Source organism: Vidua macroura, chromosome 31 (genome assembly GCF_024509145.1).
Source record: "Vidua macroura isolate BioBank_ID:100142 chromosome 31, ASM2450914v1, whole genome shotgun sequence".
Lineage (NCBI taxonomy): Eukaryota > Metazoa > Chordata > Aves > Passeriformes > Viduidae > Vidua > Vidua macroura.
In genome coordinates, this window is record NC_071601.1 from 1,408,842 (window position 1) to 1,421,505 (window position 12,664).

Here is a 12,664-nt window from a genome sequence, read left to right on the forward strand (position 1 = left end):
CACTGGTTTGACCACAATAATTTCTGTTCAGTGTCTTAAGAGTGGTAAAAAAGACTAACAGGGAGAGCATGTGGATTCTCTGTCAAATGAAATTTCTAATCAATGTTTTTTTTAAAGAGCATGATCTGATTCAAGCAAGAATTAACTCATGGCAATGCTGTGCTTTTTTTTTTTTTTACACAGAAGGTCAGACTAAAATTCACCATGACCTCCTTCACATTTGTAATTACTGCTCTATTAATCTTTAGCTATAAAGCTGAGAGGCCTAATGGGTTTAAACAATCCTAAGGCTCTCTACCCATGAGCTGGATTTTCTCTGCCTCAAAAAAGTTAAGTCACTACAGATTTGTAAAAAGATATTCTGACACTGCTCATTGGGAACAGTAGTAAAAACATTCTTTTAGTTTATTACACATTGCCACCTCAGGATATCTAGCAGGGAAAAAACTCTGTGTGTGTGTATATATACATATATATGTTATTCAACATCTACATTCATGGGGCTCCTTGACTACTGCTCCTACCACTGTCATAAAATAAAATAGTTCATTAAATAGTGTAAGCAATATATCCTCATATACTCAGAAAACACAGCCATGTTTCAGCAGCAATCAAACTAAAATTTCCACTGAAAAGTAGAGTTATATTAGAAAGGTAGAAGCAATAAATATTGTGTGTTTTTACTATAAGGCACCACATCTTATTGCACCATTATACAAGGATATGAAAGAAGCAATTTAAAAAATGAATGCAGATGCTCTATTGCAAGGAAAGAAAAGTGCACAACAAACTTTAATTCCCAGATTATGAAATTTGTACAAAACCTGATAAACTCAACTTGCTTACAAAAAAAAGTAAGTGAAGTTTGCTAATGTCTGCATTCCGTTCAGCTAACGCAGAGCGGTTTATCCAGGTCTAACTGCATGATTTTCTTGGATCCTCAGTGTGCACTAACATCTCTGGAACTTCAATCTTCCTCCAGGTGAACTCTGGGAAGAGCCAGGTGCTCCTCCACAGGGATCTCAGCAGTGACAGCAGCTTCACTTTTGGGAGCTCTGCTGCGGCAGACGCGGTTGCTGCAGCACAAGGAAGGAGCTCCAAGGATGTTTTATCCCATCAGGATTTATCCCATCAGGATGAGGAGCAGGAAATCAATGGGATCTTCAAGAGACAAGGAGCTAAATGTTCTGCAGCTCTTCACCTAGGAAAGTAAAAGGCTGCTAACATCACTGAAGGTGAAGAGGGTGGACACTGCAAGGTCCAGAAAGCTCTGGCAGAACTTTTCCTCAAGTGTCTGCACCCTAAGGCAGAGCTTGGCTCACCTGGATGTCCAGGTGTGGTCACAGACCTCTGATGTGACTGACAGAGACCTGGCACAGCACACACAGCTGGAGCAGGGATCAGAACAGGTTGTGCAGGATGTAGGAATAAGCCTTCCTAGCACAGAAAAACTGGATGGGGAGCTGCACTCTACTGAAACACAACTCCTTGAGAGCACAGAGCTCCAGAGGGAAACAGTCCTGTCAGTAACCAGAAGATAGGGATCCAAAGGAAGGCTGGAAAGGTACACAGCATTTTCTACGTGGAGAACTCTGTCTTACATAGGGAATTACCATGGAATCACAGAATCTCCTGAGCTGGTAAGGACCCACAAGGATCATTGAGTCCAACTCCTGACCCTGCCCAGGACACTCCAACAATCCCACCCTGTGCATCCCTGAGAGTGTTGTCCAAATGCTCCTGGAGCTCTGGCAGCCTTGGGAATGTCACCATTCCCTGGGGAGCTGTTCCAGTGCCTGACACCCTCTAGGGGAAGAACCTTTCCCTGATATCCAACCTAAACCTGACACAGCCCCAGCTGTTCCCTGGGCCCTGGTCACAGAGAGCAGAGATTGGGGCTTCCCTCCACTGTCCCTTCAGAGGAGCTGCAGCCTCTGAGAGGTAGAAGCCCCTGGGAGACTGCCAGAGGGAGATAAAGGCTCTTCAAGGTAGTCTAAATTTGGGAAAAAAAAACTTTCTAAGAGAGTTAAGGAACAAAACATCATGTAGAAAAAGTGGGAACTTCATCAGAAACACAGAGCTGCTTAATGGATTAAAATACAGAGACCAAAAACAAAGGAGGCAACGAAAAGCACCACCTCAGCATTTAGGCACAAAATCAGCGAGGACAAAGCTGGAGTTCAGCCTAGCTGGGGACACAAATGACAATAAGAAATGAATCCACAAAAATTACAGGAGTAAAAAGAAGCTCAGAAAAAAATCAAAGTGCATTGATGCATACAGGAGACAGCCTAGCAGTGTGTACAGAAAAGACTGAAGTACTCAAAACCTCTTTTGCACAAGTCTCCAGAAACAACAAGTGCTCCAAAACCTCTCCAGGCTGGTACAGTCATAAAGAAAAGCACCAAACAACATGAGGAAAAATGGGTTATGGCTACTTAAAGAAGCTAAATGTGTTTAAAACCAAGGAGCCCTATGGAGTTTTTCCAGAGCTGGGAGGCCAAGTTTGCTGGTGCAGCCATCAGAACACTGTGACGGATCAGAAATAATGAAAAGCCAGAGTGCTTGGGGATCTCTGATGATGAGAACTGGGCTACAGTAAAAATTGCTTTTAAGAAAGGGAAAAACAGAACTGAGGGGATATAGGATGCTCAGCTTCAGCTCAGTCCCAGAAGATATCACAGAGAATGCCCTCTTAGAAATTATTTCCAACTGGGGAACAAGAAAGTAATCAAGAATAACCAACACATTTACCAAAGGCAAATCATGCTTGTCCAGCTGAGCTGCCCTTGTAGGCTGAAATGATGGCTCTGCAGAGCAAGGCAGAGCAAGGCTGAGTTGACTTCAGCAGGGTTCTGACACCCTCTCTCCCAACATTTTCTATAGAAGCTGACAAAGTCCTGGCTGGAGGAACAGCCTGCATGTCAAAAATGGGCAGGAGCAGCAGCCTCCAAAGGCAGGGATCGATACCTTCATGTCTGGTGGGCAGCAGGTGACCCCAGGGGCTGACGCTGGGGCCAGAATCATTCCACAGCTGAAACAGCAAAGTGAGTGATGTGACAGAAAACACGCTCAGCAGATCTGAGGGCAGCGTTCAACACACACCGAGAGCAGACACAGCAAACAGCAGAGGTTTATCCGAGGAGACCTGGAACGATTCCAGGTCTACACCAACAGAAACCTCAGGGAGGTCAACAAGAAGAGCAAGATGATCTCAGAGCTGCTGGGAAGGAGCTGTGGTTCTGCTGGATGCCAGGTTAAATGTGCTCACAGTGCACATTTTCACAGAGAAAGCAAACTGTGACTCTGGACTGCAGAAAAAAGAAAAATTCCACTCTTCTGTGCTGTACTGGTAAGAATTCACCTGGAATACCAGATCCAGTTCTGTTCCTGACTCACAAAAGACATTATAACATGGCAAGGGTCTGCCAGGTCAATCAGCCTTGAGTTGGTCATCAGCTTAAATTTTAATTGCCGTTCTTTTCTGAGCAATTTACATCTTAAGATTGACAGTTCACTGAAGGACCATGCTGTTATTACATACGTAATACCACATTTAGCCACAGAAAAACATTCTTAAAAATTGTATTTGCTCTTGTGAGGATGCTTTTTCTACAGCAGCCCAAAATTATTCTACTCATGCAGTTACCTAGCATAAAATGAGCTGGGTGTGTCTCCTGTTTTCTCAACAACCAACATGAAGCTGCCACTTCAATCCAGGCAATGTGCTACTGTTGGTGTCATCTCTGGAGTTCACTGCTGTACTTGCACAAACCCCACCTCTGCACCCCTCCTCTGAGTCCACTTTCTCTACAGCAGAAATAACATTCTTCCTGCTGCCATTAATTTCATCACTACCTTCAGCTTTTTACTAAGTATCTATAACATGCAAGGTTTTATTATCCTCTTGACCACTGGGCTTATGCCATCATCCATTTATAATTCTTCCACCAGCACTTATGCACTTAAGGTGTGTAAGTATTTATTTTAAGCCTGAAGTTCTCATACTTTGTTAGGGTCCACAGGAGCCAGCAGCAAAGATACATATAAATAACACCTTGTTCAATAAATACCTCATATGTGAACTATCCAATACACGTGTTAGAGCACCTCAGTGCCACTAAAATTCCTCCTGAACAGCACTGACAGTCATCTTGGAACACCTTCAGTTCCTAGGAGGACTGTCAGAAAGTAAACTCATTAATTCTGTGTTGCCAGTTTGCTTACCTCACAGCACACATCTACTCAAAGGAGAAAAATAATAGGAAGAATTATTAAGAACTTAAAAGCACTTTGCAAACAGAACCACAAAATTATTTGGGTTGGAAAGGACCTTAAAGCTCATCTCATTCTTAAAGCTCATCTCATTCCATCCCCTGCTATGAGCAGGGACACTTTGCACTACCCCAGATTGCTCCAAGCTCTGCTCCAACCTGGCCTTGGACACTTCTAGGGACCCTGGGGCAGCCAGAGCTTCTCTGGAAAACCAGTGCTAGGGCCTCATCACCCTCACAGGGGAGGATTTCTTCCTAGAACACCCACAGAAGATACACAGCATGTCATGGTTTTATTTTTAAGTATTATTATTTAACAAAACCAGTAAGGGCTATGGAAATCTGCTTAAAACCCTGTTGCTAGCTTCAGTAAAAAAAGAAAAAATTAATAGATAGCCAAGAGCAATTATGGAAAATAATCACAGGATGGTTCTGGGTGGAAAGGCATCTTAAACCTCACCCAGTTCCACCCCTCTGCCACGTGCAGGGACACCTTCCCCTATCCCAGGTTGTTCCAAGCTCCGTCCAGCCTGGCCTTGGACACTTCCAGTGACGGGGCAGCCACAGCTTCTCTGGGCCAAGAGGAGCCGCGCTCGCTAGCTGCTCCAACAACCCGCCCATCCCTATTCTTACGGCACACAAGAAACATCACTGCGCGAGCGAACCTCGACACGAACCCCTTCCCAAGGCACATTTACCCCGCCTGTCCCCGTCCCCCCATCACGGCGCGCACCCCCCCGCCGCCGCCATGTTCCTCCCCACGCGCCCGCCCCGCCCCTCAGCGCGCACGCGCCGCGTCGGCCCCGCCCCGCCGCCGCCAGGGCACCGCGCATGCGCACGCGCAGTGCGGGGAAGGGGCGCGCGGCCGAGGCGGCGGGAGCGGGGGACGGGGAAGGAGAGGAGGGAAACGGAGTTCGCACTTACCTGGCACCGCCATGCGCTGGGTCCTGCCGGGCAGCGCTTCGCCCGCCTGCGGCAGGCGGGAGGCCCAGTCGCCCATGCCGAAGGCGGAGCCGTGGAGAGTGCGGAGGAAGAGCAGGAGGTGGAGGTGGTGGCGCGGAGGCATCGCCCGCTGGGGGGGGGATGAGGGAGCCCTGTGGAGGGAGGGGCGGGGAGCGCGCCCCCTGCCGAGCGGCGCGGCAAGGCAAGGCGGCACGGCTCCCTCAGGGGAACGCCCCGGGTGTCCTCTGGGACTCTTTATCCCGAAATAACTCTGTCCATGGGCTCTGCCCGCTGGGCCGCGTTCCTGGGAAGCGCCTCTGTGGAATGCTGCTTGCTCTGAAGTCTGCCCGCGGCGTTGTTCCCAAAGTTTTGGGACCCTCATGGGGTCAACGTTGCTTCCACCTCATGTCCTCCTCCGTGTCACATCCACCCTCCGGCCTGTCCACGCTCCCGGTTTTAGAGGGGCTTTTGCAGACTCATTTAAGAAAACACACTACACGTTCCTTTCATGCAGTAATGCGTTTTATTTGTACAATTACCAGAGTGGTTTGGGTTGGAAGAGGCATTTGAGCTTATTTCCAACCCCCAATAATATATATGTTTCTAATTTTTTTTTCCATGGTTTTTCTGGTTGTTAATTTTGACAGGAGTCTCCCGTGTTGTGTTTAGCCAACGTACTGTATCATCCCAATTTTGCAGAGTATTTTTTCAGTGAATATGTTCCAAATAACATAAATCTCCAGGGAGAATTTTTGTACCTATGTTTGCAATAAAAACATGAAAAGTGATCAGAGTGTGAGTGCTTGTGGAAAATATCTTCTGTAGTTTTGGGGGTAATACAGTGCATATTCAAACAATCATAGAATGATTTGGGTTGAAAGGGACCTTAAAGTTTATGTCATTCCACCCCCCTGCCATGGGCAGGGACACTTCCACTGGACCATACAAGAAACAGGATATTAACTGTTTACAAAATTCATCTGGAGGGTTTTGAAAAATTTGAGTTGTTGGCTGAATAGAGAGAAGATGATAAAAAAACAGACTGATGCCTAGTCTGAGAGGAAGGTCAGGTAATTCTCTCAAAAAATTGTCTATGACAGATGCAGTTCCATTCAGTTTATAATCAAGCTGGGTTTTACATGGAAGCCTAGAATTTGATTCATGTATATAAAGGTGTTGGATATTTACAGCAATATTGAGAATTCCCAGGTGCTCTTGAAACAATCTAGAGGAGTGGGAAAATCATGTTTTAGGAGTGAGGTTTTCTTTCTGAATTAAAAATTCAGACAGAAACAGGAGAAACAGAACTGTCCCACCTCAGCTTTCAGGTTCCTTGTTTTGTGTTTGAAAGGTGAACAAAATCCTCTTTGAGCACAGTAGTCCCAAGATTGCAGTCAATTTTTCAAGGTTTTTTACATGAACAAAATTTCTAATTAATGGCAAGTAAAATTACTGAGGTCAGGACTGGAGAGGATCTCAGGTGACCTACAAAAATATCTTGTAATAACCTGGAGAAAATCCATTGAATAATGAGTGAGCATAGAGATGTTTGTGATAAATAACTGTGATGTTTTGAGAGTACAAGTCAGTAAGAACCAGAAATGCTCAATAACAAAGTGTGAATTTCATTTGAAATGTGTTTACCTAATTAGTTACTCTCTCATTATGGTCACGGTGTCAATTCCCAGTTCTTTCTTTGTAAGAAACCACTAAAGATGACGACATCCGCTGGTTTTACACTGCCCATCTCTTCATTTTCACCACACGTCTCTGCCAGCATGTTCCTAAGAAATGTTCCTAAGACACTGCTCAGTGTCACAATGGATGGCAATGGAATTTTACCCTCAGAATTAATGTCTTCACCTGCGAGCTTGAATTTTTTTTTGCCTCTTAGTGACCAGTTTTGTTCTCATTGCCATCTTTCCTGCGTGAACTGAGGGCAGTCAGAGGTGAGGGGCAGAAAAACAGGCTCATGTTTGGCTGCTCAGCCTCAAAGGTGAAGTGGCTGAGGTGTTCCAGAGCCCTGATGTGCTCCGAAATTCCAGCTGCTGAAAAGCCAGCCTTGCCTCGACGCCAGTGATGCTGGCTGAACGTGCTGTCCTCGGGTGTTGGTACTCTGTGTATTCCCTAAATCATGGGTGCCCTTTCCAGTGCATTAATTCCTCCAGGAAAAATCGCTTCGTCACCCATCACCCAGTCGAGCTGCTTTGTTCATGAGGCTGAAAACAGCAGAGGATTGGGATCCAGAGCAGTGACAGCGGGGCTGCTGATGCTGGAAAATTACAGCTCTTGGGGGCAGGAATCAGCCTGGCGTTCCCTGTCTGCGTGGCACTTCACGCGCCCTGTCCCTGACTTGTCACTGAATCCCAAGTATTAAATTGTAATAAGCCACTGTGCCACTTAACAAATAAAAACTGATTTTCACAAGGGTTTAGTGCTTGTTGGCACCATGGAAACAGAAGACTGTTTAAATTAGATAAATCCTGCTTATATTTTAGGAAAGTGTGAGCTATCCCCTCCTCTTGTTGCAGAGGGTGAGGTCTGGGTGAGAGACTCTGAAAATTACACTCTAACTTTATTTAAAGTTTTCTTATTTTTTTACCTCTACCAGCAAGCAGTAGAACATGATTATTTTTTTATTTATGGTGTATTATGCTTCACACTTAAACATAGACTTTCCATGTACTAACACACTGAATTAAGAAATAGATCAGGAAAAGAAGCCTGGATTATGGCACCTACACAGTGCTTGCATTCCCATGTAATTATCACAGTATTCCCAGCACAGCAATTTTATGGCAGATGCTAAAAATTTTCCATGAAGGTGGAAAATAAGAGGAGAGAGAGAGAGAGCGAGCAGGAAAAAACGGGACGTGGGCTTACCTCTCTCCTTTCAGCCAGGGCTTTGCGCAAATTCCTACTCATCCAGTCCTAGGAACTTGCTCAAAATACACACCATTTTTTTCCAGGACCTGACATTTCCTATATATGATCCATCAGAGTTAAATTTCCTAGTCTTTGTGGTTTGGAATAGATGCGTTTTTCCCGTGTAACAAAATCTGTCGTATCTTGAAATTGATAAAGCCCTTTGTGGCCATCTCCGTGGAAATACAGGGAGTGGGAAGGCAGGTTTGTGCTGCAGTGTGCATCTCCTGGAAAAGCAATCTCTTTTTTGTCTGAAAACATGCAGTGAAAGAAGATCCTCCACAGACTTTAGTGGATTATTCAGTGCTTGATTACTGTTAAAAATATGCAGCTTATTTTTAGGTTGGCTTTGGCTCCCACCCATCACAGCTTAGCTTATCTTGCCTGGAATGAAGAGATTGCTTTTATCCAGGTTTTGTTATCCAGACTTAGTGCTGCAGGCTGCAGTTATCCCTCAAGAAAAGATAAACAGGACTCTGGGAGTTCATCACTGTCAAGGATGTTTTTTAATTCTCTTAAGTCATTGCACATCTCTGGATGCTGTTCAGGTTTTCAAGTGACGTATTTCCTGATTTTTTTTTTCCCTGCTTTGATGAAGATGTGAGTAAGGAATTCACCATTCTGGTGCTGATCAGACCAAGCAAGTGCCAGTGTAATCTGGTTTCTTGATTCCTGGTTGGATGTGCCTTAATCTGTCCAAGAGCAGTATTAGACCTTCCAGTCTCACAGATACATTGCTGTGACTTCTCGAGGGCTCCCAAAGGAATTGATTACCAAAGTGGAGAAATATAAAGGAGATTATGGCAGATATGTAGAAAATTGAGGTCTGTGCCTAGACCTTGTCACCATTTAAATCACTAATCTAGGTTTGTTCCAATCCCTTGTCTTTGTTGCTATTGCTCCTGCAGCTTCTCAGCTGCTGACAGAAATCATTTTCCCAGTTTTGCTCCATAGCTGATAAAACTGTCAGATAGTGAATCACAGAATCACAGAATCACAGAATATCCTCAGTTGGAAAGGATTCAACAACAATCATTGAGTTCAGCTCCTAGCCCTATCCAGACACCCCAACAATCCCACCCTGTGCATCCCTGAGAGCATTGTCCAAATTCTCCTGGAGCTCCAGCAGCCTTGGGGCCATGACCCTTCCCTGAGGAGCTGTTCCAGTGCCCGACCATCCTCAGGGGGAAGAACCTACAACCCCATGGAGGGAGGATTGTATCCAGGGTGTGCCCAGGGCTGCTTTGGGCAGGAGGCTGTGTCCATGAGTCTGGCACAGCCCCACCTGTCCTGGCTCCCTGGCTGCTTCCTCTGGGGAAGGGCCTTGGGGGAGTCCCCCTCCAGGACTGCCTGCACTGCTGGCAGTCACTCAGGCCTGGGGACTTCTTGGTGCCCTTTGGGGCTTGGTGGCTCTGCTGTGGAGCTCAGTGACACTTTTGCACCTCTTGGCTGCCATTTCTTGGAGCCCTCTGCACTCCCTTCCCATTGCATGCAGACACAGACAGGCTATGGAGGAAATTGTTTTAATGGAAAAGCAAAACAGTGGACAACATTTTCTACAGCTACATCTACAGCTGCATCTACAGCTATAACATCAAAACCAGCCTTCCTCCATCCCCAAATGATGTGAACCCTCAAAAGGCCTAATCCTACATTTCTGCTCCAGCTCTGCCTGTGGGAGCCTTGAGCTTGCTGTCAGCTCTGAGCGGAGGGTCCTTCCGCCTCTTCTTCCCTCACCTTTCCAGCCTGATGCCATGTGTGGACATGCTGCCCTGGGGTGGTGGCACGTCTGTCCCTGCATCCTGCTGTGGCTCCTGATGTTTCCTGCCATGGTCCTGCCATGCTCTGTGCTCAGCATGATTTTGGAAGGCTGTTCAGTGAGGGGCACCTTCCCAGGCAGCCAGAGCTGGCTGGTTTTGCACAGGGGGCTGGTGCCAGCAGTGCCTGCAGAGTCCATGGGGGCATGGGGACACTTCTGGGATCACCCAGGGCCCCCAGGGAGCTCTCAAAGATCTGCCCTGGGCAGATGTGGCTCAGGCAAGGCCAGGGGTGCTGGCCGTGCCCTGCTGAGCCCACGGGCCACAGCTGGCCGGGGCACAGGGCTGCGGGGGGCTTGGCTGATCCTGTGGGACGTCGCTGCCCAAGCTGGGGGTCAGACACTGAGGGCACTGAGGAGGAGGAGGAGGGAGAGGGTGAGGGCAGGAAGGGCTGGGAATGTCCCCACAGTGCATCCCTGGGCTGCTGCAATCAGGATCAGGCCCTGCCTGTGCTGCAGGAGGCCTTGGGGGAGAGCAAGGGCTGCAGGAGCTGGGCCATGGAGGAGCTCCGGCTGCCACAGCAGTGCCACAGAGCTGACAGGACCATGGTCACTCAGGGTCTCTGGCTCGTCAGCTCTGCTGACTGGACACAGGTCTGGACTCTGCTCTTGGAACGTCTCCAGGGCTGGAATTGCTCTGTCACACAGAACAGAACGTCTCCGGGGCTGATTGTTCTGTCACACAGCCAGGAATTCTGGGGGTCCCCTTGTCCTGCCCCACACACAACAGCTCTGCCAGTTCTTGGTGGGGAGAGAAAGCGTGAGCCACAGAGTTGGAATTATAGACTATCCTGAGATTTAAGGGACCCACCAACATTATTGATCCAATCCTGGCCCTGCACGGACACCCCAACAATCCCATCCTGTGCATCCCTGAGATTGTTGGCCAAATGCTCCTGATATCCAGCCTAAAGCACCTCTGGCACATCTCCAGCCTATGCATCAGTATGTAAGAGAGCTCAGGATTGATGCTGATATTATATCACTATAAACACAGTAACCCCATGATGGGTGCCTCATTGCAATCACATTTTGTGACTGGTCAGATAACAAGATCTTTGAAAAAACCCAAATTTTCGCCAGGGCACATAAGTCGGTTTCCCAGTTTTAGCAAAAAAAAGCCACAAACTGGTTCTAAGAGTTTTCAATTAAGGGACCCAGAGACCTTTAGTGCCACAGTTCTTTTTGGAAACATGAATTCTTTATCAACAGCTGTATCTGTTGCCCCAGAAGGACAGCAAAGATGATAACACAGTAAAGGATCGACGTGAGATGGTTTCTAGAGAGAGGAGGGAAGATTAATCAGTCATTCATCCGCCTTCCATTTGGGATCTAGATGAGTATTGAGATAGAGATTAAGCTACATAAATTATCCTAAAAATGGAACTGACGTAGAAGAACCATCAGCACTGTACCTCAGGATAATGCAGTGATTTGGGATTTAGAGAGGGATGCCAAAAACAATGGGCAATTTCATGGAACACAGTCTACCATATGTGCTGGGCAGAAGATGAAAACACAGGATACAAACAGTCTCTTCACACAGGTTCTTTATTTTTCCATGGCACTGTAGCAATGAGGGAGAAGATGCTAATACAGCACAAGCTCTCTGCATGGAGAACCTTTGGTTCTCTCTTCCCTTCACTGGAGTTCAGAGTACACTTTTATCACACAATCCCAGGTTGAGGCTGCCCCACCCCTGGAAGTGTCCAAGGCCAGGTTGGATGTGCTTTGGAGCAAACTGGACTGGTGGAAGACGTCCCTGCCCAGGGACAGGAGTGGAATGGGGTGAGCTTTAGGCCCTTTCCAACCCAAGCCATTCCATGATTCTGTGACAGGCACCCGCATTCTGGTGGCCCATCTGCCTGAGGTCAGAATTCACACTTTGCAACCAGGTACCCCCAGCTTTAGCAGAGATCTCTTTCAGCAGCATGGCTTCTCACAGCTCCCTGGATTTCCTAGGATTGAATTCCAAGCAGCTGAGGCTTGACTCTGCAGCTTTTAAATCAAGATTTCCCACTGTGCTACAGAATACTCCGTAGGTCATTTTCAGGAGAGGACAAATTCCTGAGTACATCAAGTGGCCATTGTTGTGCACATCAGGTTAGATGGTCACTGGCAGTGTCCTTGCCTAAAACCTGACATTTTAATACGGATTTCACTAGCTTGTGTCATCATGGCACAGTGCTTTTTTTGTAAAACTGTAATTTTGGTAAGAAATTTCTCAATAAATATTTTCGATTCTGTTCACTTTGGGGTTTCTATGGTTTTATCACTCTGAGCTCTGTTTTTGCAGGACTGACTTTATGAACATTCTTTCTTTTATTTAACTAGGAAAAATTGAAGATTTTAAAGCAAATTTTAACCTCATAAAAATATTGCTTATATTATACATTGAGTAGGAATTCCAAAATAAATTGACTCTTTAGCACAAAATCCTTCACATTCTCCATCCTAAGTAGCATTTTACATTCCCCACTCCAGATTTTCCATATTGATATCACAGTCCTCAAGATTTCATCCTTCCCTTACTAAAACCTTTCTTTTTTCTCAACCCCAAATTCCTCTTTGTTCACATATTTGTTTTTAATCACTGAAAGGCCAAAGTCCATTCGCAAGCAAGTGGCTGAAGTATGTTAATGACTTTTATTTACTTAAATTACCATTAGTGAAGAAATAAGCATGATATTAAATTATCATTAGTGAA

General features: G+C 46.2%; 1 protein-coding gene across 1 annotated transcript in view; it reads right to left on the bottom strand.

Annotated features, from left to right (window-relative positions):
- The window catches only part of MSRA (methionine sulfoxide reductase A), a 228,683-nt gene extending 223,322 nt beyond the window's left edge, over positions 1 to 5,361 (bottom strand). Inside the window, exon 1 of the mRNA XM_054001624.1 lies at positions 5,199 to 5,361. Within this exon, the coding sequence (XP_053857599.1) occupies positions 5,199 to 5,340 (142 nt within the window). The 5' untranslated portion in view covers positions 5,341 to 5,361. The remainder of the gene's footprint in view (positions 1 to 5,198) is intronic.
- Positions 5,362 to 12,664: the final 7,303 nt, after the last annotated feature.